Source organism: Heloderma suspectum, chromosome 2 (assembly GCF_057233095.1).
Source record: "Heloderma suspectum isolate Gila_16-S chromosome 2, 16-S_ref, whole genome shotgun sequence".
In the NCBI taxonomy this organism is placed as follows: Eukaryota; Metazoa; Chordata; class Lepidosauria; order Squamata; family Helodermatidae; genus Heloderma; species Heloderma suspectum.
In genome coordinates, this window is record NC_139459.1 from 162,641,150 (window position 1) to 162,662,885 (window position 21,736).

The 21,736-nt window shown below is 42.8% G+C and overlaps 1 protein-coding gene across 4 annotated transcripts in view; it reads right to left on the minus strand.

The window, feature by feature from the left end:
• Positions 1-21,514, minus strand: part of DNM2 (dynamin 2) — an 86,245-nt gene extending 64,731 nt beyond the window's left edge. For all 4 annotated transcript variants that reach the window (XM_084835547.1, XM_084835549.1, XM_084835546.1 and 1 more), the window contains exons 1-2: positions 21,225-21,514; positions 870-943 (exon numbers count right to left, since the gene is read on the minus strand). In XM_084835547.1, the coding sequence (XP_084691673.1) occupies positions 870-943; positions 21,225-21,385 (235 nt within the window). In that variant the 5' untranslated portion in view covers positions 21,386-21,514. The remainder of the gene's footprint in view (positions 1-869; positions 944-21,224) is intronic.
• Positions 21,515-21,736: the final 222 nt, after the last annotated feature.

Sequence of the window (21,736 nt, forward strand, 5' to 3'; positions counted from 1 at the left end):
AAGTTATATGTGTGCTCCCCTGCCCTTCAGTGGCACTGACCAAGCCTCTTGCGAGCTGAACCTGGTTGGTTTTACACTTGTTATGGAGATGCACTACCCTTTGCGTGTTGGTTAGAGGTGGCTCTTCTTCGGGTGGGTCTTCCCTCACTCCAGATGTTTTGGCAGCTGCTGATCTCAGCAGTTTTGCGAGCTGCTCAGGCTGCTCTTCTTCTACAGGTGAATTTGCTGCTTCAGCCTCCCCCCCCACTTCCCCTCCTCTTGGGGAAAGCCAGCAAAGGAGGAGTCGTTGGTTCTGTAAATAGGTGTGCCAAGTCCACAGCTACAGGCGGTGACTGTGCTCCCTCCCTCACCTGAGACAGTTCCTGTAGAAGGGTCCCCTCAAGCTCACTTCCAAGATTTTCTGGGAGACCCTCCTGCTCATGTTCCCCAACAAGTGATACTGAGTCTGCCTGCATCTTCCACTATTCTGCTTCATTGAATGACCTTGGGTTCTTAGAATTATGAGACAGGGGAACAAAGTCTCCTTCCACTTTCTCCACATTATTCATAGTTTTACACACAGCTATCATGTCCCCCTTTACCCGCCTTTTTTCTAACTAAGGGCATGATCCTTTGCATGTTTAGACAGAAAAAAGTCCTAAAACATGGCTGGATGGGGAATGCTGGGAGTTGTAGGACTTTTTTTCTTTCTGAACATGCGTAAGATTGTGCTGAAAGCAATTAGGTTAAATTATTTTCCTACAATGCAGGAATCCCTATTTACTCTAATGGAGATTCCTACATTCTAGTATTGTTACAGTCCAAGAAAAAATTGTGGATGAACATACTGACACCTGCACAAGAACTTGGGTCACGATAGGACCACATACCTGTTTTAGAGAAGATAAGCTGAAGGATGAGGGGTCGCCTGGTAACAATTCCAGAGCCACGGGGCAGGAAATCTCTGCAAAATATGTTTAGAAGACAATGTTACTTCAGTGGGTTAACACAGATATTACAGTCAGGGGGAATTACGAACAAGACATTTAAAATCCTATTACATACTTGATATATTGCAGCTAGGCAGAGAGCACACCATCCCCAGAGTCCATTGTCCATAGTTTGATGCCCACATTAATGACAAAGTTGGCATATTTTGTAAGAGCATGGAAAGGAAGACAAGGGGAAAAATTCCAGGAAACTGGATAGTTTTATGATATATTGGTATGATAATGGTGCATACAATTCAACATTACTTTCAGAATTTTTTCACTGTTAATGATAGCCCTTTCCTTTTAAATTGTACTTGGATTTTTGTTTTGAACTGGTATATATTAAGGAAGGGTGAACAAAGCTGCTAAGGATGCCCTATCATACAGCTAGAGAATGGAGGCTCAGATGCCTAAAGAACTTTTATGGAAAGCTGGAAGGTCTATGACAGAATTTGAGATGTCTACTACACATAGCTAGCTTTTAGGGGGCTCTGATAACAGCTTAGTTCCTGGTAATTATATCGATTACACATCAATTTTTAAATGGATATTGGTGTAGGGCAGCCTTCCCCAATGTGGTGCCCTCCAGATGTTTTGGACCACAATTCCCAGATTCCTGATTATTGCCTATGCTGGTTGGGATGATGGGATTTGCTCCAAAACAGCTGGAGGTACCAGGTTGGGGAAGGCTGGTGTAGAGTTGTGGACTTTTTCCTCCACCGCACACATATACAAGAAATGCACCAGAAATCAAATGTCAGATTTTCTATATCCTACCCTCCTTCAGTGACCCAGTTCACACAATCAAAACAAGTCACTGTGGCTTGTTGTGAGCTGCAGTGCATACCAAACGTGCTCTGCATAATCACCACCTGGGCACGGCTTATCATGTCAGCCAAACACAGGTGGCATGGCTTGTTGAAGGGTTAAACAACCCTCAAATAACCTATGGGCTGTTGTAGACAAACCATGTATTGTCTGAAAACTCAGTTCCCCTCCCAACACCTGCCCTATCTACATCGACGTACTGAAACACATTTGTGTTGCACTTCAGATATTACCACGCACACACTTTCTTCTACAGTGAAACTGAGCTCCTAAGATGTTAAAATATTACATTTGGTGCTCTCTGAGGGGAAAAGCTAAGAATCTATGGGTTTATCCAGAAATACGTGCCCCCCAGGCTTTGAAAATGATGATCTTCCTAGGTGGCAGAGCTACAACAATATTTCGAAAACGTCTGGACTGTGCCAGTCGCCTCCTCCCCTATATCTCAGCTTTAAAACCTCTTGCTCTTTGGTAACTACAGCTCAATTTTTTCCAAGTCTCCTGGAATCCACACACAGATCAGAATTGACTGCAGGATAAAGGATATCATAATTAGCTGTTTGAGTGGACAAATGCAGTTCCCTTACAACTAGAGAGATAGCTGGGGGAAAAGAGACAACCATATCCCCCTACCCTGGATGTGTTAGCTGGAGCAAAGATGCCAAGAACCCCACAAACATTGTTACTACTGCACATTCACTACACAGACCCAATCACCTGGAATGGCCCTGCCAAAGCATATTTGTCACTCCTTTTGCTCCAAGACTCTAAGTACTTTCAGATGTTTCTCCAAGGGAATAGGGTCTCTAATTTTAAATAAGCAGCAGCAAGAACAAAGCACTCAGCAACTTGCCTTAGACAGTCACTCCCTATCCTCTCCTACTGAGTGCATAGTGTACTGTAAGGTTCCATTCTGAGAGACTTTGTTGCCTAAGAGTCTGCCGCCTAGAAAAACGTTCCTGTTGCCTTCTAGATAGGCTGATCATTAGCACACGAGAGACTACACTGTAGGCACTACCGTACTCAGGAGCAACATGAACAAGAGATGGAAAGGGATCTAAGTATTATGTTCTCTTGGTAATGTGCATCTGATCCTTGCTAATGAATTGAGGTGGAACATTTTTCCACTTTTAGAAATGCATTATTTCATAAAATTACTTAGGGCAGTATCCGTGACTGCTGAACACACTGTGTTAGTGGAAATAAACACTAGTGCAATGAGGAGCTAGCATGTGCTAGCTCAGCCCTGGAAACTAGCACTTTCAGAACTGGACAAGTCAGTGGAGCTCCCTTCTGCAAGCTCTGCTGATTTGTCCCATTCTGGAAGGGCTAATTTGGGCTAGTTTTTTTTGTTGTGCTAGCTCCCCATTGTGCTAATGTTCATTTTCGCTAGCAACAGAGCAGTGTTAGATACTGCCCTGAGTAACATAATAAATGGATACAGTATCAGTCAAATTGAGTAACTAGAAAGAATATGATACTAGTAAAAGCTAAGATCTAAGTTGTAATTAACTTTTTTCAGGTGGCTATCCTTAGGATGCATATGTATGTATGCACACAGCTCTTCAGACGTGCTAAATGTAGTATGTTAACAGTTTTCAGTCCCTTTATATTTTCCTTTAAACTCTAAATAATGTAAGGGAAGTAAATGCCGTTGAGTTATCATGTCTTAAAATATTTAGAGGTATTCCAATAAAAATAATTTCCAACTAAAGCTTTGAATTTGTTTGAATATAACACTTAAACCACACTTAGCACATCTTATTGTTTTCTTAAATATTCTAGTTCAATGATCTCAGTTTTGTTTACTAATTGTGAGTCAAATAAATATGCTAAATCAGATAGCAAATCAATTTAGGGCTACAGAAAACATTCCAATTAATTTTTTTTAAAAACACACACACACACAACTGATTTAGTACATTCCTCAGTCTTCTGGAACTGCCATCCAAATTGCTGTAATAAGGGAGCAGGAAGCTCCCCCAAGTACTACTGCCTGTCAGCACAAAACAGGGCAGAGAGAGAGGGGGAGAGAGAGAGAGATTGCTATACTAGCAAAAAACCCTCAGATCCAGCAAGAGTAGAAGGATTAAGTACACAGACATTCAGGACATCTTCCATAGCTGCTCTCTAAAGTTACCAACCATGTCACTCACCCTATGCCAATCAACCCCCAAAGTTATTAGCTGCGTATTTGCAGCCTGGAGGGTTGGTACCAAGCAGACTCTTTCCCTCCAAAATCTTTCTGCATAGCCATCAACATAGTTTTGTTCAAGTTAGGGTCAGAGGACAAGCCTATTTCATTATCAAGATAGAAAACCTCAGGATTTCCCAAAACAGTTTGAAAAGCACCTGAATCATACAGTGCAACATGGTTAAAGAGTTTTACAATGCTGGGGTCACCACCAGTAAAGGCCCTACTCCATTCCCCAACTGATCTTCCTAGACAGAGAGGCTAAGCAGAAACATCTTCACTTGATACCATTGACCATGGCATCCTTCTGCAATGCTTTGCTCAGAGGGTCATTCCCAAAGGTAGTGCTACGAGTTTTTGGCTTTCAGGATGCCACAAGGATCAATCTTATCTCCCACACTTTCTAATATCCACTTAAAACCAGGAGAGGTCATCCAGAGGTTTGGGCTGACATTTTTTGAGTATGCTGATAACACATAGTGCTCACGCATTTCCATCTTCTGCTAGTAGAAGTTCTGAACCGATGCCTGTGCTCAGTTTTTGGTAAGGATGAGGGAAAACACGCTTAATCTAGACAAGCTATATGTACTGGGATTCTGTTGATCTAAGTGGAGGTATACAATCTGTCCTAGATGGGGTTGCACTCCCCTGAAGGACCCGCTATGCTGTTTGGGCATGCTCCTGGACCACACATTGAACCAGGATGCTCAAGTGATATCACTAGTGAGGAGCATCCCTTTCAAACTTGATCTGGTTTGACAGGAAACATACATAAAATCAGGCCTAGCCTCAGATATTCATGCCCTAAATTTAGACTAGACTACTGCAATGCACTTCATGTGATGCTACCTTTAAGGACAGTTTAAAAACTGCAATTGGTACAAAATGCAGCTGCCGGAATGTTGCTTGGTGTATGTGATCAGAACATATTACTCTGACCTTATGATTACATATTTGTTGCTGGATTCAATTAAATGTCATGGTCTTAACCTTTAAAGCCCTTCCTCCTTGAGGACTGCCTTTGCCCATATTACACCTATGCCTTAAGATGAGTTTTGGAGTGCTACTCTCTAGCCTGTATCCACAAAACACAGGATCCATGGGTATCAGGGATAGGGCCTCCCTAGCAATGGCACCACAGATATGGAATGCTCTCCCAAGAGTGATCTAAGGCTTCCTCCCTTCCCTACTTTTAGATAAGCCTTTTTTTTCGGGCAGACATTCAGCTAATAGTTTTTCTGTTGATTTTAATTTTCGTGTTTTACTGTTGTTTTCTTATAATGATTTTTAATATCTGTATTAATGTTCTTATTGTATCCATTTTTATGTAGAAAAGCAGGATAAAAATAAATGAAGCAAACAATAACCAATCTTCCTCAAAGCCAATGCCTGGGCAACATTATACAAAGGAGCTATGGTCCAATTTGAGTAAGGCACTGCTCTGTACATTTGCTACTCAGGGATTAGAGGTGCTGACCAGCATGGTATTTAATGCCTTTGCATAATTCATGCCAGTTGAGTTTTAATTTGTTTTCTTTGAACTGCAAATACCCCCGGAAATGACAATCTGCTTTTGAAATTCCCTTCACTTTCAAAAGCAGTTTGTTGTTATAAATAAGACAAGCACCCTTGAACAGGCAGAACTAGTTGCTGCTGTTATAAAAAAAAATGCCCTTGGACCAGCAGAACTAGTTGCATGGTTGTTTGGATCATGCTATATCATTATGAGTACTTAATAATTTATTCAGCGAACCAGATCAGACAAGCACTGACTACAAGTTTCAGAACTCCATTACATCAAAGTAATGGAATGATAAGCTAGGTTTTTCCCAGACCAGTCCTGGGTTAAAAGACAATACCCAGAAGCAGCCCTTGCTAATCTGGAGAGCCATGACAGGACCGCCAATTCCGATGAGCAAAGAACAAAAACTGTATGTGGCAGGATCGACACCTTGTGCCGTATCATTACGATCCCAACATGGTAACACTATATCCCTCTTGCACATTTATACCTTGTAGGTCACACAGTGACATTTGTTGCGGTATTTTGGATAAGGTGGAATAAAAATCTGGAAATAACACTAGGATAGTGGTATATAGAATGCGTAATGTGCCTCAACAGTTATCACTGCACTTCAATGCTGCTATAAAGCAGTAGTGTAGCTCTAGCTTAGGTCACAAAAATGAGGATTCCCCTCTCCACTATACATTGACACACAGAAAACATGTTTGACTTCAGTACTCAGGAAGGCTAACTGTACAAGCACCTCACCAAAGACTGAGGGATGGAAGTGGGAATTAAACTACATCTCTCCACAATCATAAGTGCTAAAAATCAGGACTGAACTAAATAAAAAATGTGATTGAAGAAATATAAGCTAATTTACAGTTTAACAAAGAAAAGCTATCATTTATGTTAGAAGGAAATGTGCTCTCTCTCATATTCTGTTACAGGGACATAGCCCCAAAACAAACAAACAAGTATTTCTCAGCTCCACTATAAACTCTGCCCCCATCACTTAATCAACTAAAACATTACTTGATTGATCTGCCAATTAAAACTGGCAGTCCTACTGGAAACCATTTGATAAAGTAATGGAAAAGTCAACAAAGGTGTTTAGCAAGCGACTAATGAGTATACAGGACAGGAAGTATAACCACAGTGAATCAGCGGAAGAAGACCAAAGCTCTACATTGCACAATATGAAAACAATTAAGCTTTACAACATAACTGGCAGACTACTGCAACTGAGGTCAAAGAGTAACTTGGCTTGGTCACACATGAGAATGAAGAAAGATATTCTGTGTTATAGTTTCATGGCGCATTGCATTGTGGCATTAACAAGTGGCTACTTCATGAAAATAGAAGGAAATACCCACTCTGCAAATAAGATAAACAAAACTGTACATAGCATGGAGGCCAGACTATTCCTACACTGGATGGAAGCGGCACTGAGTGTGTAGTTGACACACCAAGGACATTTCTGCAGTCGCTTCAGCTCAGGCATGCTTATCTCACACAAAGCACCAAATAAGAGTCTTATCCTTCGTACAAATAACAAACCCATTGTCTGAGTGTGGATCCTAAAAGGGCTCCATCAACACACAAGGAAGTATAAGCAGATTTATAAGCATTAAATTAGGTTGCTAGACACACACACACCTATTGTATCATTATCCTGCACACCCCTTGCAGTCTTGGAACTGAGTGGAAGCAGGCAATGGCATTTTTAAGCCTCCTCTGTATGCATGCCTATCTGGTCTTTCTCACCTGCCATTTCCCACCCAAGAAAGAGTTAAAAAAATAAAAACACCTAATGGAACTGCTGTAGTTAACAGAAAAGGCTAATTTATTTTGTGGTGTTGAAAACAAAATTAGATTTCTATTGAATTGTGCTCTGGAACAAAAAAAAAGGTAGTGGAGGTTGCAGATGTGAACAGAACTTGGGCCCAGGTGTCAGACCAGGCTTCAGTGAAGTTGAAAGCAGGGGAGGCAAAGCAGTGGCAAAGGCAGCCTGTTGTCAGCAATCTCTGGTCAGCTAGCTGATCTCTCCCTCAGCCAGGGCTGGATGGTGGTATACAAGCCAAAATTCCTGCCCAATATCCTTCATGTCACCAAGCAACATAGGTGCGACATGGCTAAGATCCACCACTGAATGACCTGGTCCACATGTATCGACAACCCACCCATTTAAAAATGGATGGTTTGTTGGGAACAAGCAGGAGGGAGCAGGTGTGCTTTACCTTTGTAGGTTGTGCACTGTGACATGCGAACCCAGACCACTGGGTTGCTTAGGGGCTAAACAACACAGCAGTTAGCCCGTGGTTTGTTGTCGTCATGCAAACAGAGCCGGTGTGATAGAGGAAGTAAAATAATAGAAGAAAGCCACAAAACACGAAATTGGCTCCAAATGAAGCTGAGCTCTTCCCCACTTATAGCCTAGGATGACTTCTCCGAATGTTAGCCAGGGTTCTATTATAACTCCATTTGTCTTGGAACACCATCTGTTCCATCAAGGTTAGCAGAGGCAGCTCCCCATGGTGAGCCAATGTGCTGTAGAGGTAGGAACCTGGTGCCCTCAAGATGTTTTGGATTGCTTAAGCCCCAGCCAGCATAACCACTGGTCAGGAATTCTGGGAGTTGTAGTCCAAAAATCAGGAGGGCACCACCTTGCCTATCCCTACTATAGAGGATTCCCACTACTGCGGAGTGGTGGAACATTGTGTTCAGCAGCCAGCCACTTGCTGCAGCAAAATTCTCTCATACTACCATAGGACCTAATATATACACATGCTCTGATACAGCCTGCCAAGGATATTTTCCCACTACAATTTTTGGCTAAATTCTGTTTATTCATCTTTCTCTGCCTGATACTGCTTAGAACCAGTATTCCCTCTTCTGCTGATGCTTCACCACAGATTTCTATTGGTTAATGTTTCTTCATTCTTAAGTTTAGTTACCTGGCAAGCCTAGCTAATCAAGGATTGTACAATTAACAGGATGATGTCACGATACTATGCAGCCCATCAGTTATTGGTACACATTGATACTATGAGGGTAAACAAAGTCAACTGAGAGACACATCATGGACAAGAGGACCAGTGTAAATGAATAGGTGAACATTCTCATAGGAATAGTTGAAAGAAGGGGGCACATGACACTGCCAAAGATGTTCTGAGTAACAGTGGGCAGTTTTCCATCAGCCCCAAGAGTTCCTAGTTAGTCTGCACTGGAAGTACTTGCCACCCACTCACTTCTATTGCTGACTGTGCAACTCCACTTCCTAGCAGAAGTGACTGAGTTTCTTAAGAACACAGATTCTCAGGGTAATGAACATAAAATGGCCTTATACACATTCAAAATGGTCCATCTAGCACAGTATTTATCTACTCTAGCTCTTCGGGATGTCCAGTAGAGATCTTTCTGAGCCTTGTCTCTTAGGATCCTTTTACTGGAGATGCTAGAATTTCATTTCATTCATTTATTATGTTTCTATACTGCTCCATAGCCAAAGCTCTCGGGGGGGGGGTCCCCCAAAATTTAAAATATTAAAAATACATTATACAAAGTGCAAATACATATAAATAGATCACACACACAGACAACATATATCTAAAACAATATTTAAAACAATCAACCAAAAACAATCTTGGACCTGATTAAAACTCATATGTTGCAAAAGGCCTGAGAGAAGAGGGCAGTTTTAACTTGGGGTCAAAAAGATGACAATATTGGTACCAGGCAGGCCTTGTCGGGGAGATCATTCCATAGTTCGGGGGCCATCACTGAGAACGCCCTCTCCCTTGTTGCCACCCTCTGAGCCTCCCTCAGAGGAGGCACCTGGAGAAGGGCCTCAGATGCTGAGCATAGTGTATGGGTCAGTTCGTGTCAGGAGAGGCACTCCATCAGGTATTGTGGTCCTGAGCCATGTAGGGCTTTATAGGTCAAAACCAACACCCTGAATCAGGTTCAGAAACATACAGGCAGCCAGTGTAAGCGGGCCAGAATCGGTCTTACATGTTTGGACCTTCTGCTCTCTGTTATCAGTCTGGCCGCTACATTTTGCATAAGCTGCAGCTTCCGAACTGTCTTCAAAGGCAGCCCCACATAGAGCGTATTGCAGTAATCTAACTTGGAGGTTACCAGAGCATAGACAACCGAAGCCAGGTTATCCTTGTCTAGATACGGGTGTAGTTGGGTCAACAACCCAAGTTGCTAGAAGGCACTCCATGCCACTGAGGCTACTTGACAAAGATGGCTCCAGGAGGACTCTCAAGCTACAAACCTGCTCCTTCAGTGAGAGAGCCCAACCAGAACAGATTGAGCACCCTCCATCCAGTTAGGAGAAGCACCCACTAACAGCATCTCAGTCTTGTCTGGATTGAGTTTCAGTTTATTAGCCTTCATCCAGTCCATTTAGCACATCCACAGCCTCACTTGAAGAAGATGAGAAGGAGAAATAGAGCTGTGTGTTATCAGCATACTGATGACAACGCACTCCAAAACTCTGGATGACCGTACTCAACAGTTTCATGTAGATGCTGAAAAGCATGGGGGACAGAACCAACCCCTGCGGAACCCCATACTGGAGGATCCATAGGGCCAAGCAATATTCTCCAAGCACCACCTTCTGGAGCTGACCATCCAAGTAGGAGCACTACCACTGCAATGCAGCACCTCCCACTCCCAACTCGGACAATCGTCCCAGAAGGATACCATGGTTGATGGTATCGAAAGCTGCCGAGAGATGAACTCCCGCTGTCTCTCTCCCAACATAGGTCATCATACAGGGTGACTAAGGCTGTTTCTGTGCCAAAACTAGGCCTGAACCCTGACTGAAATGGATCTAGATAATCAGTCTCATCCAAGAGCGTCTGGAGCTGGTTGGCAGCCACCCCCTCAAGAACCTTGCCCAGGAAAGGAATGTTTGCCACCAGCAAAAAATTATTAACATTTTCCAGGTCCAGGCAGGGTCTCAACACCACCTTTTTCAGGCAGCCTGGGACCACTCCCTCTCACAAGGAGCCATTAATCACCTCCCTGGCCCAGCCAGTTGTTCCGTTCCCGCCATTTTTTATAAGCCAAAAGGGGCAAGGGTCCAATACAGAAGTGGTTGCACCAAAGCACACTATCAACTTCCTCAAGCTGTAACAGCTGGAACTCATCCAATAAACTGGACAGGGCCGTGCTCTAGGTACCTCACTAGATTCACCTGCTGTAACACTGGAGTCTAATGCCCAGCAGATGCAAGAGATTTTATCCTGGAAGAGCCTAGCAACTGTATTACAGCGGGCCTCAGATGAATCGACAGTGTCCTTGGGGCCAGCATGTAATAGGCCCCGGAGAACCCTAAAAAGCTCTGCTGGATGGCACATAGAGGATTAAATAGAGGCAGCAAGATGTTGTTTCTTTGCTGCCTTCACTGCCCCTGAATATACCTTGCCATGGGCACACATCAAAGTTTGATTGAACCCACTAGTTCTTCTCCATCTGCACTCAAGCCATCTCCTATTTTGTTTCATCGCTCTCGGCTCTGGAGTATACCATGTAGACAGGGGTGATCTGGTATACATTGTTTACTTGGACTTCCAAAAGGCTTTTGACAAGGTCCCTCACCAAAGACTCCTGAGAAAACTTAACAGTCATGGAATAAGAGGACAGGTCCTCTTATGGATCAGCAACTGGTTAAAGAACAGAAAGCAGAGAGTGGGAATAAATGGTAAATTCTCCTAAGGGAGGGAAGTAAATACTGGGGTCCCACAGGGATCTGTATTAGGACCATTGCTTTTCAACCTGTTCATAAATGATCTGGAATTAGGAGTGAGCAGTGAAGTGGCTAAGTTTGTGGATGACAAGAAATTATTTAGGGAGGTTAAAACAAAAAGGGATTGTGAAGAGCTCCAAAAGGATCTCTCCAAACTGGGAGAATGGGTATCTACATGGCAAATGTGGTTCAATGTAAGCAAGTGTAAAGTGATGCACGTTGGGGCAAAAAATCCCAACTTCAAGTACAGCCTGATGGGATCTGAGCTAGTGGTGACCGACCAGGAAAGAGCTCTTGGGGTTGTGGTGGACAGCTCAATGAAGATGTCAACCCAGCGTGCAGCCGTTGTAAAAAAGGAGAACTCCATGTTAGACGTAATTAGAAAAGGGAATGAGAATAGAACTGCCAACAACATACTGCCCCTATACAAATCTATGGTGCGACCACACTTGGAAAACTGTGTCCAGTTCTGGTCACAACACCTAAAAAAGTTATTGTAGAGCTGGAAAAGGTGCAGGAAAGGGCAGCTAAAATGATCAAGGGGCTGGAGCATCTCCCCAATGACAGAAGGTGGCAACAGCTGGGATTGTTTAGCTTGGAAAAAAGGAGGGTGAGGGGTGACATGATAGAAGTCTACAAAATTATGCATGGTGTGGAGAATGTGGATTAGGGAGACATTTTTCTCCCTCTCTCAAAATACTAGAATCCAGGGTCATCCTATGAAGCTGATTGGTGGGAGATTCAGGACAGATAAAAGGAAGTACTTCTTCACACAGCGCATAGTTAAACGATGGAATTCGCTACCACAGGAAGTAGTGATGGCCACCAGTTTGGATGGCTTTAAAAGGGGGTGAGACAAATTCCTGGAAGAAAAGGCTATCAATGGCTACTAGTCTTGATGGCTATGTGATACCTCCAGTTCCAGAGGCAGTGAGCCTATGTACACCAGTTGCTGGGGAACATGGGTGGGAGGGTGCTGTTGCACTCATGCCCTGCTTGTGGGTTCCTGGTCAACAGCTGGTTGGCCACTGTGTGGCCAGAATGCTGGACTGGATGGACGCTTGGTCTGATCCAGCATGGCTCTTGTTATGTTCTTATGAGCAGTATGAGCTCTACTCAGGAGAAGGCACTCAGGAGCAATTGTATCAACCACCCAGCTCATTTCTGCATTCCACAGATCAACCACGGTTTTGACAGGACAGCCAGCCCTATCTGCCAGAAACCTCCCCAGAGCCCTCTGAAAACCATCAGCCTCCAGGGGCAGACCATCTTAATAGGTTCCCCCACCCTTGCAGAGGGGAAAAGCTGCTGTAAATCTAAACTTCAGCGGGCAGTGATCTGACCATGACAAAGGGACTAATGCCCCAGCTTCAGACCACCATCACCATGTCTAGTTGGGAAAACCAAGTGTGTGCCCCACTACATGCATTGGGCCGATGACATGTTGGGACAGTCCCATGGTCGTGCATGTATGAAGTCCCAGGACTGAACCTGGGACCACATACATGCACAGTATATGCTCTTCCTCTGAGGCACAGCCCTTTCCCAGTGTTGCCAGGCACTAAATCTGCTCTTGCAGGATTGACCTAACATGAAATACTCACAGACCTGGCAGTCACCCAAAGCATGCACACAGACGTGATTTACAAGTTTTGTCAGTAGTAATCGGCCTATTAAAGATTACATATGAAGGTGCTCAGTTCAAAGCAGTTGTCATCTGCTTTACTTCACCTATAAAATGTTATCAGACAACAGCCCCAACAATTATGTAGAGGAAAAAACCAATGTCTCACAATAGCCAGGGCCACAAGAGTAGTAACCTCATGTCCCAGCCAGTTAGACTCTGAAATCGTCACTGGCTGAATGTCACTTCTATTTAATTAAGTACCATGTTAATAATGCTCTTTGTCTACTAGAGCTGCTACAGAGCCTCTGATCATTTGTAACAGCTGGGTCAATTCAATTCCACATCTGATTGGCAACTACTCTGAATGCAAGGTGAGAGAAAGTGAAGGCCAGACCTACAGGCAACTACAAGCATTAACCCTGCCATAATAAAACAGGTGTCAGGAGGGAGAGGCTATTTGCAAGGCAGCTTACTCCAGTTAATTTAAAACAATATTTTCCACCAGCAATAGTCTCCTTAAGTACCAGCTAAAAGTTAATCTAAAGCCATTAAAAGTCCAGGAAATCAAGACTGTTTTACCCTGGTGCCTGAAGATCAAATACGGTACCAGATAAACTGACCAGATAAACGGTACCAGATAAACTGACAAGGAGAGGAAGTTCCATAGCAGAGGCACTAACACAAAGGCAGATTTATCCTTGGCCCTCAACCCAGAAGGTGAAGGCATCCAGAGTCGAGCCTGTAATTATTATCTTAGCAGCCAGGCAGATTCATATGGGAGTAGGCAGTTCTTCAAATATTCCAGTCTCAAGTCTCCCCAAAGGAAAGGAAAGTTTCATATTTATTTTATTTATTCATTTATATCCCACCCTTTCTCCAAGGAGCTCAAGGTACCATACAAGGTTCTTCCCAACCCCCAATTTTATCCTCACATCAACTCTGCAAAGTATGTTAGACTGGGAGAGTGTGACTAGTCTAAGGCCACCCAGTGAGCTTCATGGCTGAGTAAGGATTTGAACTTGAGTCTCCTACTACATCACCCTAGCTCACAGAACATCACAGAACTTTTCCTTAAGGCACAGACTGAAGGAGATTGCTAAGCCCTTCCCTATGAAAGGGATCTTATGAAGATTTAACAGCTTTGAAACACAAGATAATTATCAGCAATTCTATTATAAATTAAAACTTGCCAACATTTCTATTCAAAGGTTTTTCAAAGATAGTTACTTAAGCTTATATTTATAACGGTAGATGAAAGAAATCCATTTGAAAAAGTGAAACTTTTTGTTCAGAAAAATAAAAAAAGATTTCAGTAGCTTGGAAGTGGCGTGGCATGTTACTAGCTTATTAATAAGACTGGACTTGAACAATTCTGAAGATCTCAGAATAAGAGAGCTCATTCAATAACTGCTCCAATGAGACTCTTTACCCCTAGAAAATCTAAACCTACACTATATTTAAGCGTCCATGGCACTGCAATATGCTAGTATCTTCAGGGCTGATCTTGAATGCCATAATACAATGGCTCATGAGTTGGACTTAGATCAAAGACACTCAGGTTCAAAACTGCTGTTAGCCATTACTTTCACTGTGTTAACCTGGGCAAGTCATGTTATTTCAGTTTAACATACTTCACAGGGTTGTTGTGAGAATAAGATGTGTGTGTATGTGTGCGTATGGAGGGTAAATCTTGTACACCATCCAGCACTCTTCGAAGGAAGGGCAGGATCAAAACGCAATAAGAGAAAATACCCTACTGGCATCTCAGATATATATATATATATATATATTCATTCATTCATTCATTCATTCATTCTTTATTTATTTATTTAAATATTTCTTGGCCACTTTTCAGGGCAGAAGCCCTCCCAAAGCAGCTTTCAGCAATAAAATACATGAAAACAGTTAAAATATTAAAAGTGATAACATAAAAACAATAAAAGCCAACAATAAAACCAGCAACAATGTTAACAGCAGTGACAGCAGCAATAGCAGTCCTATCAAGAGAAGGCCAAGGTAAAATACTATAATAATAATTCATCCTTTGGACCCAGTGGGAGGAACCTCTCTCTCAAACAATTCTTGTTTCTCAGCTACCAACCTAGCACAGCAGACAAACAAGTGGCTCTCTGGTGTTTTTATTGCTATTACTATAACCTTTTAAAAAAAGTTTTAAAGGTAATTTATTTTATTCAGTGTTGCTTTTTAGATTTGGTTAATGGCTCTCTTGGACCTAGGATTTTGGCTGGGTTCAGACATAACATGAAACTACTGTTTGCTTAGCTTGATTTCACATTATGTTTGAACCCAAGACTGCCCACAAACTGTCATTTGTTTGGGGGAATAAACCAGGAGACATTTTGAAGCTGGTTTGCAAGCCACGGTTTGTGCTGTGGCTTACCATTATGCATGAATTGAGGCTCCACCTCAAGAGGTCGCTGTTAAAAATGTATGAAGCTGAGTAGATTGGCAACAAAAGCAGATCTGCATCTGTAAACGCATGGTTTGCTTGTTGTATGCCTAGAAGCTCAAACTACAATGTGGGTTCTTACCCATGGGTAGCACAAACCATAGTTTCAAGTTATGCCTGAACTAGGCTAAAGTGTGACAGAAAGGCTGGATATAAATATTTTAATAAATAAAGGCCATATCCTGAGAATAACATCTACAAAACAAGGCATATAAGTAACACCAGTCTCCACTTGTTACAGCGAGTTAAAGGAAATGCATCAATTTATGACTTCAAGCCCATGCTCGAGAGACACCCTTGAGAGCAACAGTGGGTTAAAACAAGATAAACCTACAGGTAGCACCCAATTTGAAACTACTTCCCACTGGCAATCAAATGACTCCAGGGCATCAACATCAAGGTACAAAACACTGCAACAACCCAACTGCCGGAAAGGCCCTTTGATTAACCCTAAGAACATTTTTATAGGACCTAAAATGAAATTAGTCAAGGAGATTTCACATGTTTTCAGGTTATTTGTGGGAAAATTTCTTTGCTTGGGTGTTGCATGTTTTTCGACCTGCTGAATTCAAATCTGTCTGTACCTAAGCAATACACTTCAGCGCTGACCCTAAAACCAAGGATGGCAGCCACGATGACTGATGCGAATTACTTAACAGGAGAAACCTGTCCTCTTCTTAACCGTTAAATGATGCATAGTTTGGTTATAGACCAGGCTTTGGTAACACAGTGGGCCAGTCTGCATGATCAAAATGAGCCATGGCGGCTAATTTAAATCACGGTGCATGCCAGGCGTGATTTTCATAATCACTGCCTGGACTCGGCTTGTCCAAACCCAGGGGGCATGGCTTCTTAGACGGAGAAACAACACTCCAATAACCCTATAACAGCCCATGGCTTATTTTTATCATGCGAACTAGGTCACTGAAGGTGAGAAAATGGAAATTTAAAAAAGAAAAGCAGGTTATGACTTTTAAAATAAATAATTCAAGATGCTAGTTTTAGCTTTTAGAGCCCTGAACAGTCTGGGTCCCAAGTATCCATTTAAGGTGGTTCTCCCCTATGAACCAACCTAGTTTTATAATTTGATAAGCAACTCCTGCTCTGAATACCAGCAGTTGCTAATATTAGATAGACTTCAACAAGGACCATGTTTTTTTAGTGTGGGGTCCAAAATTACAAAAATCCCTACCCCTTGAAGGGCACATTGTAGGAGAATGAGGAGAATGTGTAGGTGTACTTTGGAAAACAGATGAAGTCTAATCTGGTGAAAGAAAAGTTGGTAGATCTGGTTTTGTTCTTTGACTCTGAGAGTCTGACTGCTACTTTAATTATTGTGGTATTTAGCATCACAATTTCAATAGTTTAATTTTAAATAAATAAGGGTGCAATCCTATGCATGTTTAGACTGAAAAAGTCCTACAACTTCCAGGATTCCCCAGTCAGTCAGTCTAAACATGGATAGGACTGTGCCCTAAGCTGCCTTGGGAACCACTGGTTGAAAGGCAATCTAGAAATATAGTATATAAATAAATAAATATTCATTAGATTGCATCCCTCTCATGACTGCTCATAAAAGAGTACATGAAGTCAGGTTAATCCTGCAACAACAATTCACACCAGGGAAATAGTGTTTAGGTAGTCTTTGAATACCAGTACAATTAGCCAAGCAAATTATTTTTTAAGGCTCATTTAGTTTCAGATGCCTGTTTCATTTGTTTATGAAAATGAGGTCTGATTTTTATGAAATAACTGATTCTGGCTCATAAGTAGATTTTAAAATATCAACAGAATAACACTGATATGTATAAGTGGCTTGTGACTTTTTGCTTGAGAATGAGTTCTGACGCTATATCTCTGTACTCACATTTTAAAGAAGCAGCAGACCAGGCAGGTGAGAACAATGAATATGTCTCACAATGGAACAGTCAAAAGCACCTAAACAGATTCACAACAGGACCTTTTAGCACAATACAGACTTAGAATCATAAAATCAGAGTTGGAAGGGACATTGGAGATGATTGAGGCCAACCCGCTGCTCAATGCAGGCTCTGCATTGCAGGGTATAGTTACAGCATCCCTGACAGATGGCCAACCAGCCTCTGCTTAAAGACCTCCAGTGAAGGACATACGGCCAGCATACACTATTGGTACTGCACTAGAGGCTGCATCAATGGTGTTAAGTGACGCAGCATTCAGAAGTAAGCCCCACTGAAGATCAAGAGGGAACGTTTTATCATTTATGGTGGACTTGTAAAAATGCTAAAACATTTTGGAAACGAATACAGTCTTTAGCTCAAAGAATATTAAAGACTACTATAGAATTAAAGCCAGAAACTTTTTTATTGGGACTAACAGATAAACACGTAAAAGAGAAGGGGGGAACCCTCTTTCTCTACATGACAATGGCTGCGAGGTTATTGTATGCACAAAAGTGGAAGAATGAAAAAATACCAACAGTGAGTGAGTGGATCATGAAAATCATGGCAGAGATGGCAAAAATTATAATTAAAGAAGGATCAATAACTAAATTTATGTTAGACTGGAAGCCTTTTATAGAATTTGTACAAGCAATAGAGAAACATTATATCTATGTATGTGGATTTTGAACTTTGAGATGGTTAATTCTCTTTTTTTTGGTTGTTGTTAAAATTAGGAGGGAAATTAGAGAATGTCTGTGAACTCAATGTATGATATACAACTAAGGTAAGAACTACAGAATAATTATAAGCATTTGTTGTGTAAGGGGAACCAAAGGTAAGATACCTTATAATCTTAAGAGGTATTTTAATGTATGTGTATTGTGCGTTTGTTGTTGTGTTTTTTCTTTTTAAAAAATAAAAATTATTATATAAAAAAGAGGTAAGCCCCATTGAGTTCAATAAGACTTATTCCCGGTGCTCTGAGGTCAGTTCCCAGAAAACCGCCTCCCCGCCCCTGCCCTCACTGCCTCATAAGAGGCATGGTTCGTCCCTGGCTCCATGCCCATAAGAGCAGCACGGAGCAGGGGAAAAGGAGGCGTTTGGAGGTGGCCGACTATCCCCATTGGATTGCACCTTAAGTCTCTTATAAACAGAAAGATTTTCCCCAACACCTACATTCTTCAAAGTGGGAGCCAGACATTTATGGCACCAGTCCATTACTTAGTAAGTTGTACCCTGGCACACAACCTTGGAAAAAGAAAGCACTTAGAGCTAGCTCACCAGGAGATCCAATACAACATAAAATGCCTTAACTGTGATTAAAACATTCAGGGATTTCAATACTAGATCAAAATATACACCCAGGATGACAGATGTTGAGCTACTGGTAGGGGTGATCAATATATATTTAGATACATGTTTTAGTTCAAGGTGTTTTAGACTATTCAAAATCCTTGTTTGCCAAGTATATTCAGAATGAAAATTTAACCAAGGTGTTCCTTTTCTGTCACAATTACATTCCTTCCACATTTTCCCCACACAAACATGAGTGGAAAAAAACAACCCCTGAGGTATAGTTCCCTAACCACACCTTAAACAGCAATTCTCAAGTGACAGGTTGTGAAGTCAAAGCAGATAACGGGACTAAGAATCCTGAGGGTGGGGAGAAAGTTTTTTTCCAGGAAAATGTTTAAACATTAGAATCCGGGGGCGGGGGGGAGATTCAGTGTCCTCAGGCAGAAATGTTTACATTAAAAATCAGTACTGTATGACAAATCAAGTTACAGTCAGTATCACTGATGATATCACCAAAGGAGAAGATACATTTTAATTCAACTGTTAGAGAAATGAACATAATGAAATGTTCTATACTATTCTATACTAAGAATATACACTAACAATACATCTATTAGACCTTTATTGTGTCACAAAACAACAAACTACCATGACCACCCCTCTGGAACTTGATGTCTGGAAGAACTCTGGATGACCTGGTAAATTTTGTATAATGGATTAATAAGCCTGGCATAATAATCTCTTTGACCACACCAGACCATCCCATATCCATATGGTTTGCAATCTATAGTGGACTGATAAATTGGCAGTGGGGATAGGGTGGGAGGAGTCAGACGCCAAGAGAGAAGCAGCCAGTTTGGTGGCATATAGTGCTTATCTTCATGTTAGATGTTGTGCAACACTGCCCTGAACCTTTAAGAAAAAGTAGTAGCAAAACGAACAAATAATTATGTTCTTCAAATAACCATCTTGTCAATACAGTTGTGAGATACAACATAGGTCAGGGTCTTTAACCCACTTTTGCTAAGGATAAATGGCTTGCCAGACCTACTGCTAACTCTACCATTTCACACAGAAGTACAGAGATGGGAAGACAGCTTAATACAGTATTGCATCCTTGCCTGCAAGACTGCTTTAGCAACTGCACAGCTTCTCCCACCCTTGTAACTCTCCTTAAGGCAGGTTCTGATAAGCACATATCTTGCTCAGGTAAAATGTGCAACTCACGTACCACAGTCTAGTCCAGGGGTAGGCAACCCGGTGCCTCCAAATGTTTTGGACTACAACTCCCATCAGCCCCAGCCAACATATTATTTATTTATCTATTATTTATAATATTTCTAGGTCCCCTTTCAGGGCAGAAGCCCTCCTAAGGTAGTTTATTACTATAATAAAAGACTGATATAATAAGGCAACGAACATTCATAAAAGAACAGACACCATCAATAAAACCTCACTAAAAACCTACAGCATAATTGCTGCTACAAAGCAGAACAATCCAGTAAGACATAGTCAGGAAAAGGCCAGAGTAAACAAGTAAATCTTTAGGGCTTTTCTAAAAGTCTCCAATGATGAGTCCTGATGGACTCCCAATGGCAACTCATTCCAGAGGGGTGGTGCCGCTGTGGAAAAGGCCCTCTCTCATGTACTTACCCACCTAACTTCCTTCAAAGGTGGGCAAGTGAGAAGGACCTCTGTTGCTGATCTTAAAGCATGGGCAGACTGATATGGGTGAAAAAAAGTCACACAGGTGAAAACAGTCACATAGTCAATAGTCAGGGATTATGAAAGTTGTAGTCCAAAGCATCTGGAAGGCACCAGGTTGCCTACCCCTGGTCAAGTCACTTGAGATTGTCTTCATGCAGCAACACCCCTAAGAAAGCTACCACTTTATGAGATTTCATGCAAGACAGGCTGCTTCACACATGCATGTCAGTCACTTGGCAACTGCAACATCAAATGTGTGTACGAATGGGTCAAGTCAGACATGTAACACCAATGACACAAGATCACCTGAAGTAATATTGCTTTTTAGTGGGGGGTTATTCACACTTTCAGCCGCACGGCATCAAATAACGAACGTACAGGGTGCAATCGGGGCCACGGTCTACAAGGGCAGAAGAAACTGCACCTGCTCAAGAAGGCAACGGTGGAAGCACAAAGGTTGTTCTACCCAGTTCGACGCATTTGATCCTAGACAAGCCCAGCGAAGGAGGAGGGCATCGTATGAACTCGAGGACCCCCGCCCCAATGAGCTGGGCGAGAAGGACGCGAGCTGAACCCTCTCCCAGATCATCCTCAGGCAGGGAAACATCCCACTCCGCTATTCACAAAGCCACCCGCAACAACCCACACTCGCTCCTCTCCCTCAAGCTCTGGTTACAGCCTTTCTTCGAGAGCTCTTTACGCCTCTTGCTCAGCTAACGCAACTGGCGTAAAACGCGGCATTCACGGAACGGATACACTTCGGCGAAGGATGTTATTCACAGACGGCGCTTACGCCGAGGCTGCCGCTCTGTCAGAAGCGGCTTCCGAAAGCGTCGGAATGGCGCACGCGACATTCACGGAAGGCCTTCCCGCAAACTGCGCCGGCTGCCGCGAGCCACCCCCTCCTCCCCCGCATCCCCAGACTGACTGACTGACTGACTGACCGCCCGACGAAGTTCTCGAGGACGGAGCTCTTGCCCGCGCTCTGACCGCCCACCACGGCGATTTGCGGCAGGTCGAGGTGGCAGCTCTGCCCTATAGAGCTGAAGGCATCCTGCAGCTTGTTCACCAACGGAATAAGCTCCTCCATTCCTCGGTTGCCCATAGCAACGGTCTAAGGGGGGCAGATCCCCCCGCACGCCTCCTCTTCCCCTCACGGCCCCAGGCAACAACCACCAAACTTCCCCCTCGGATTCTCCTCATCCGGCCTCAGCGACACCCCACTCTGCACTTCGTCCCGCCCTGCTTCCGTCTGTCGCCATCACTATTGCCCTTCGGAGCTGTCATTTCCTAGTCAAGACCAATAGAAAAAGCGAATCTGGAGGACACTCGTACTGATAGGGCGGCGTCTATTTCCGGTTGGGATTCTAATTAGACAGCCAGGCCTGCCTTTCGACCACCCCTCGGTTCTTCACCCAGCCAATGGAACGCGGTCAAATGTGTATAATCCCCGCCT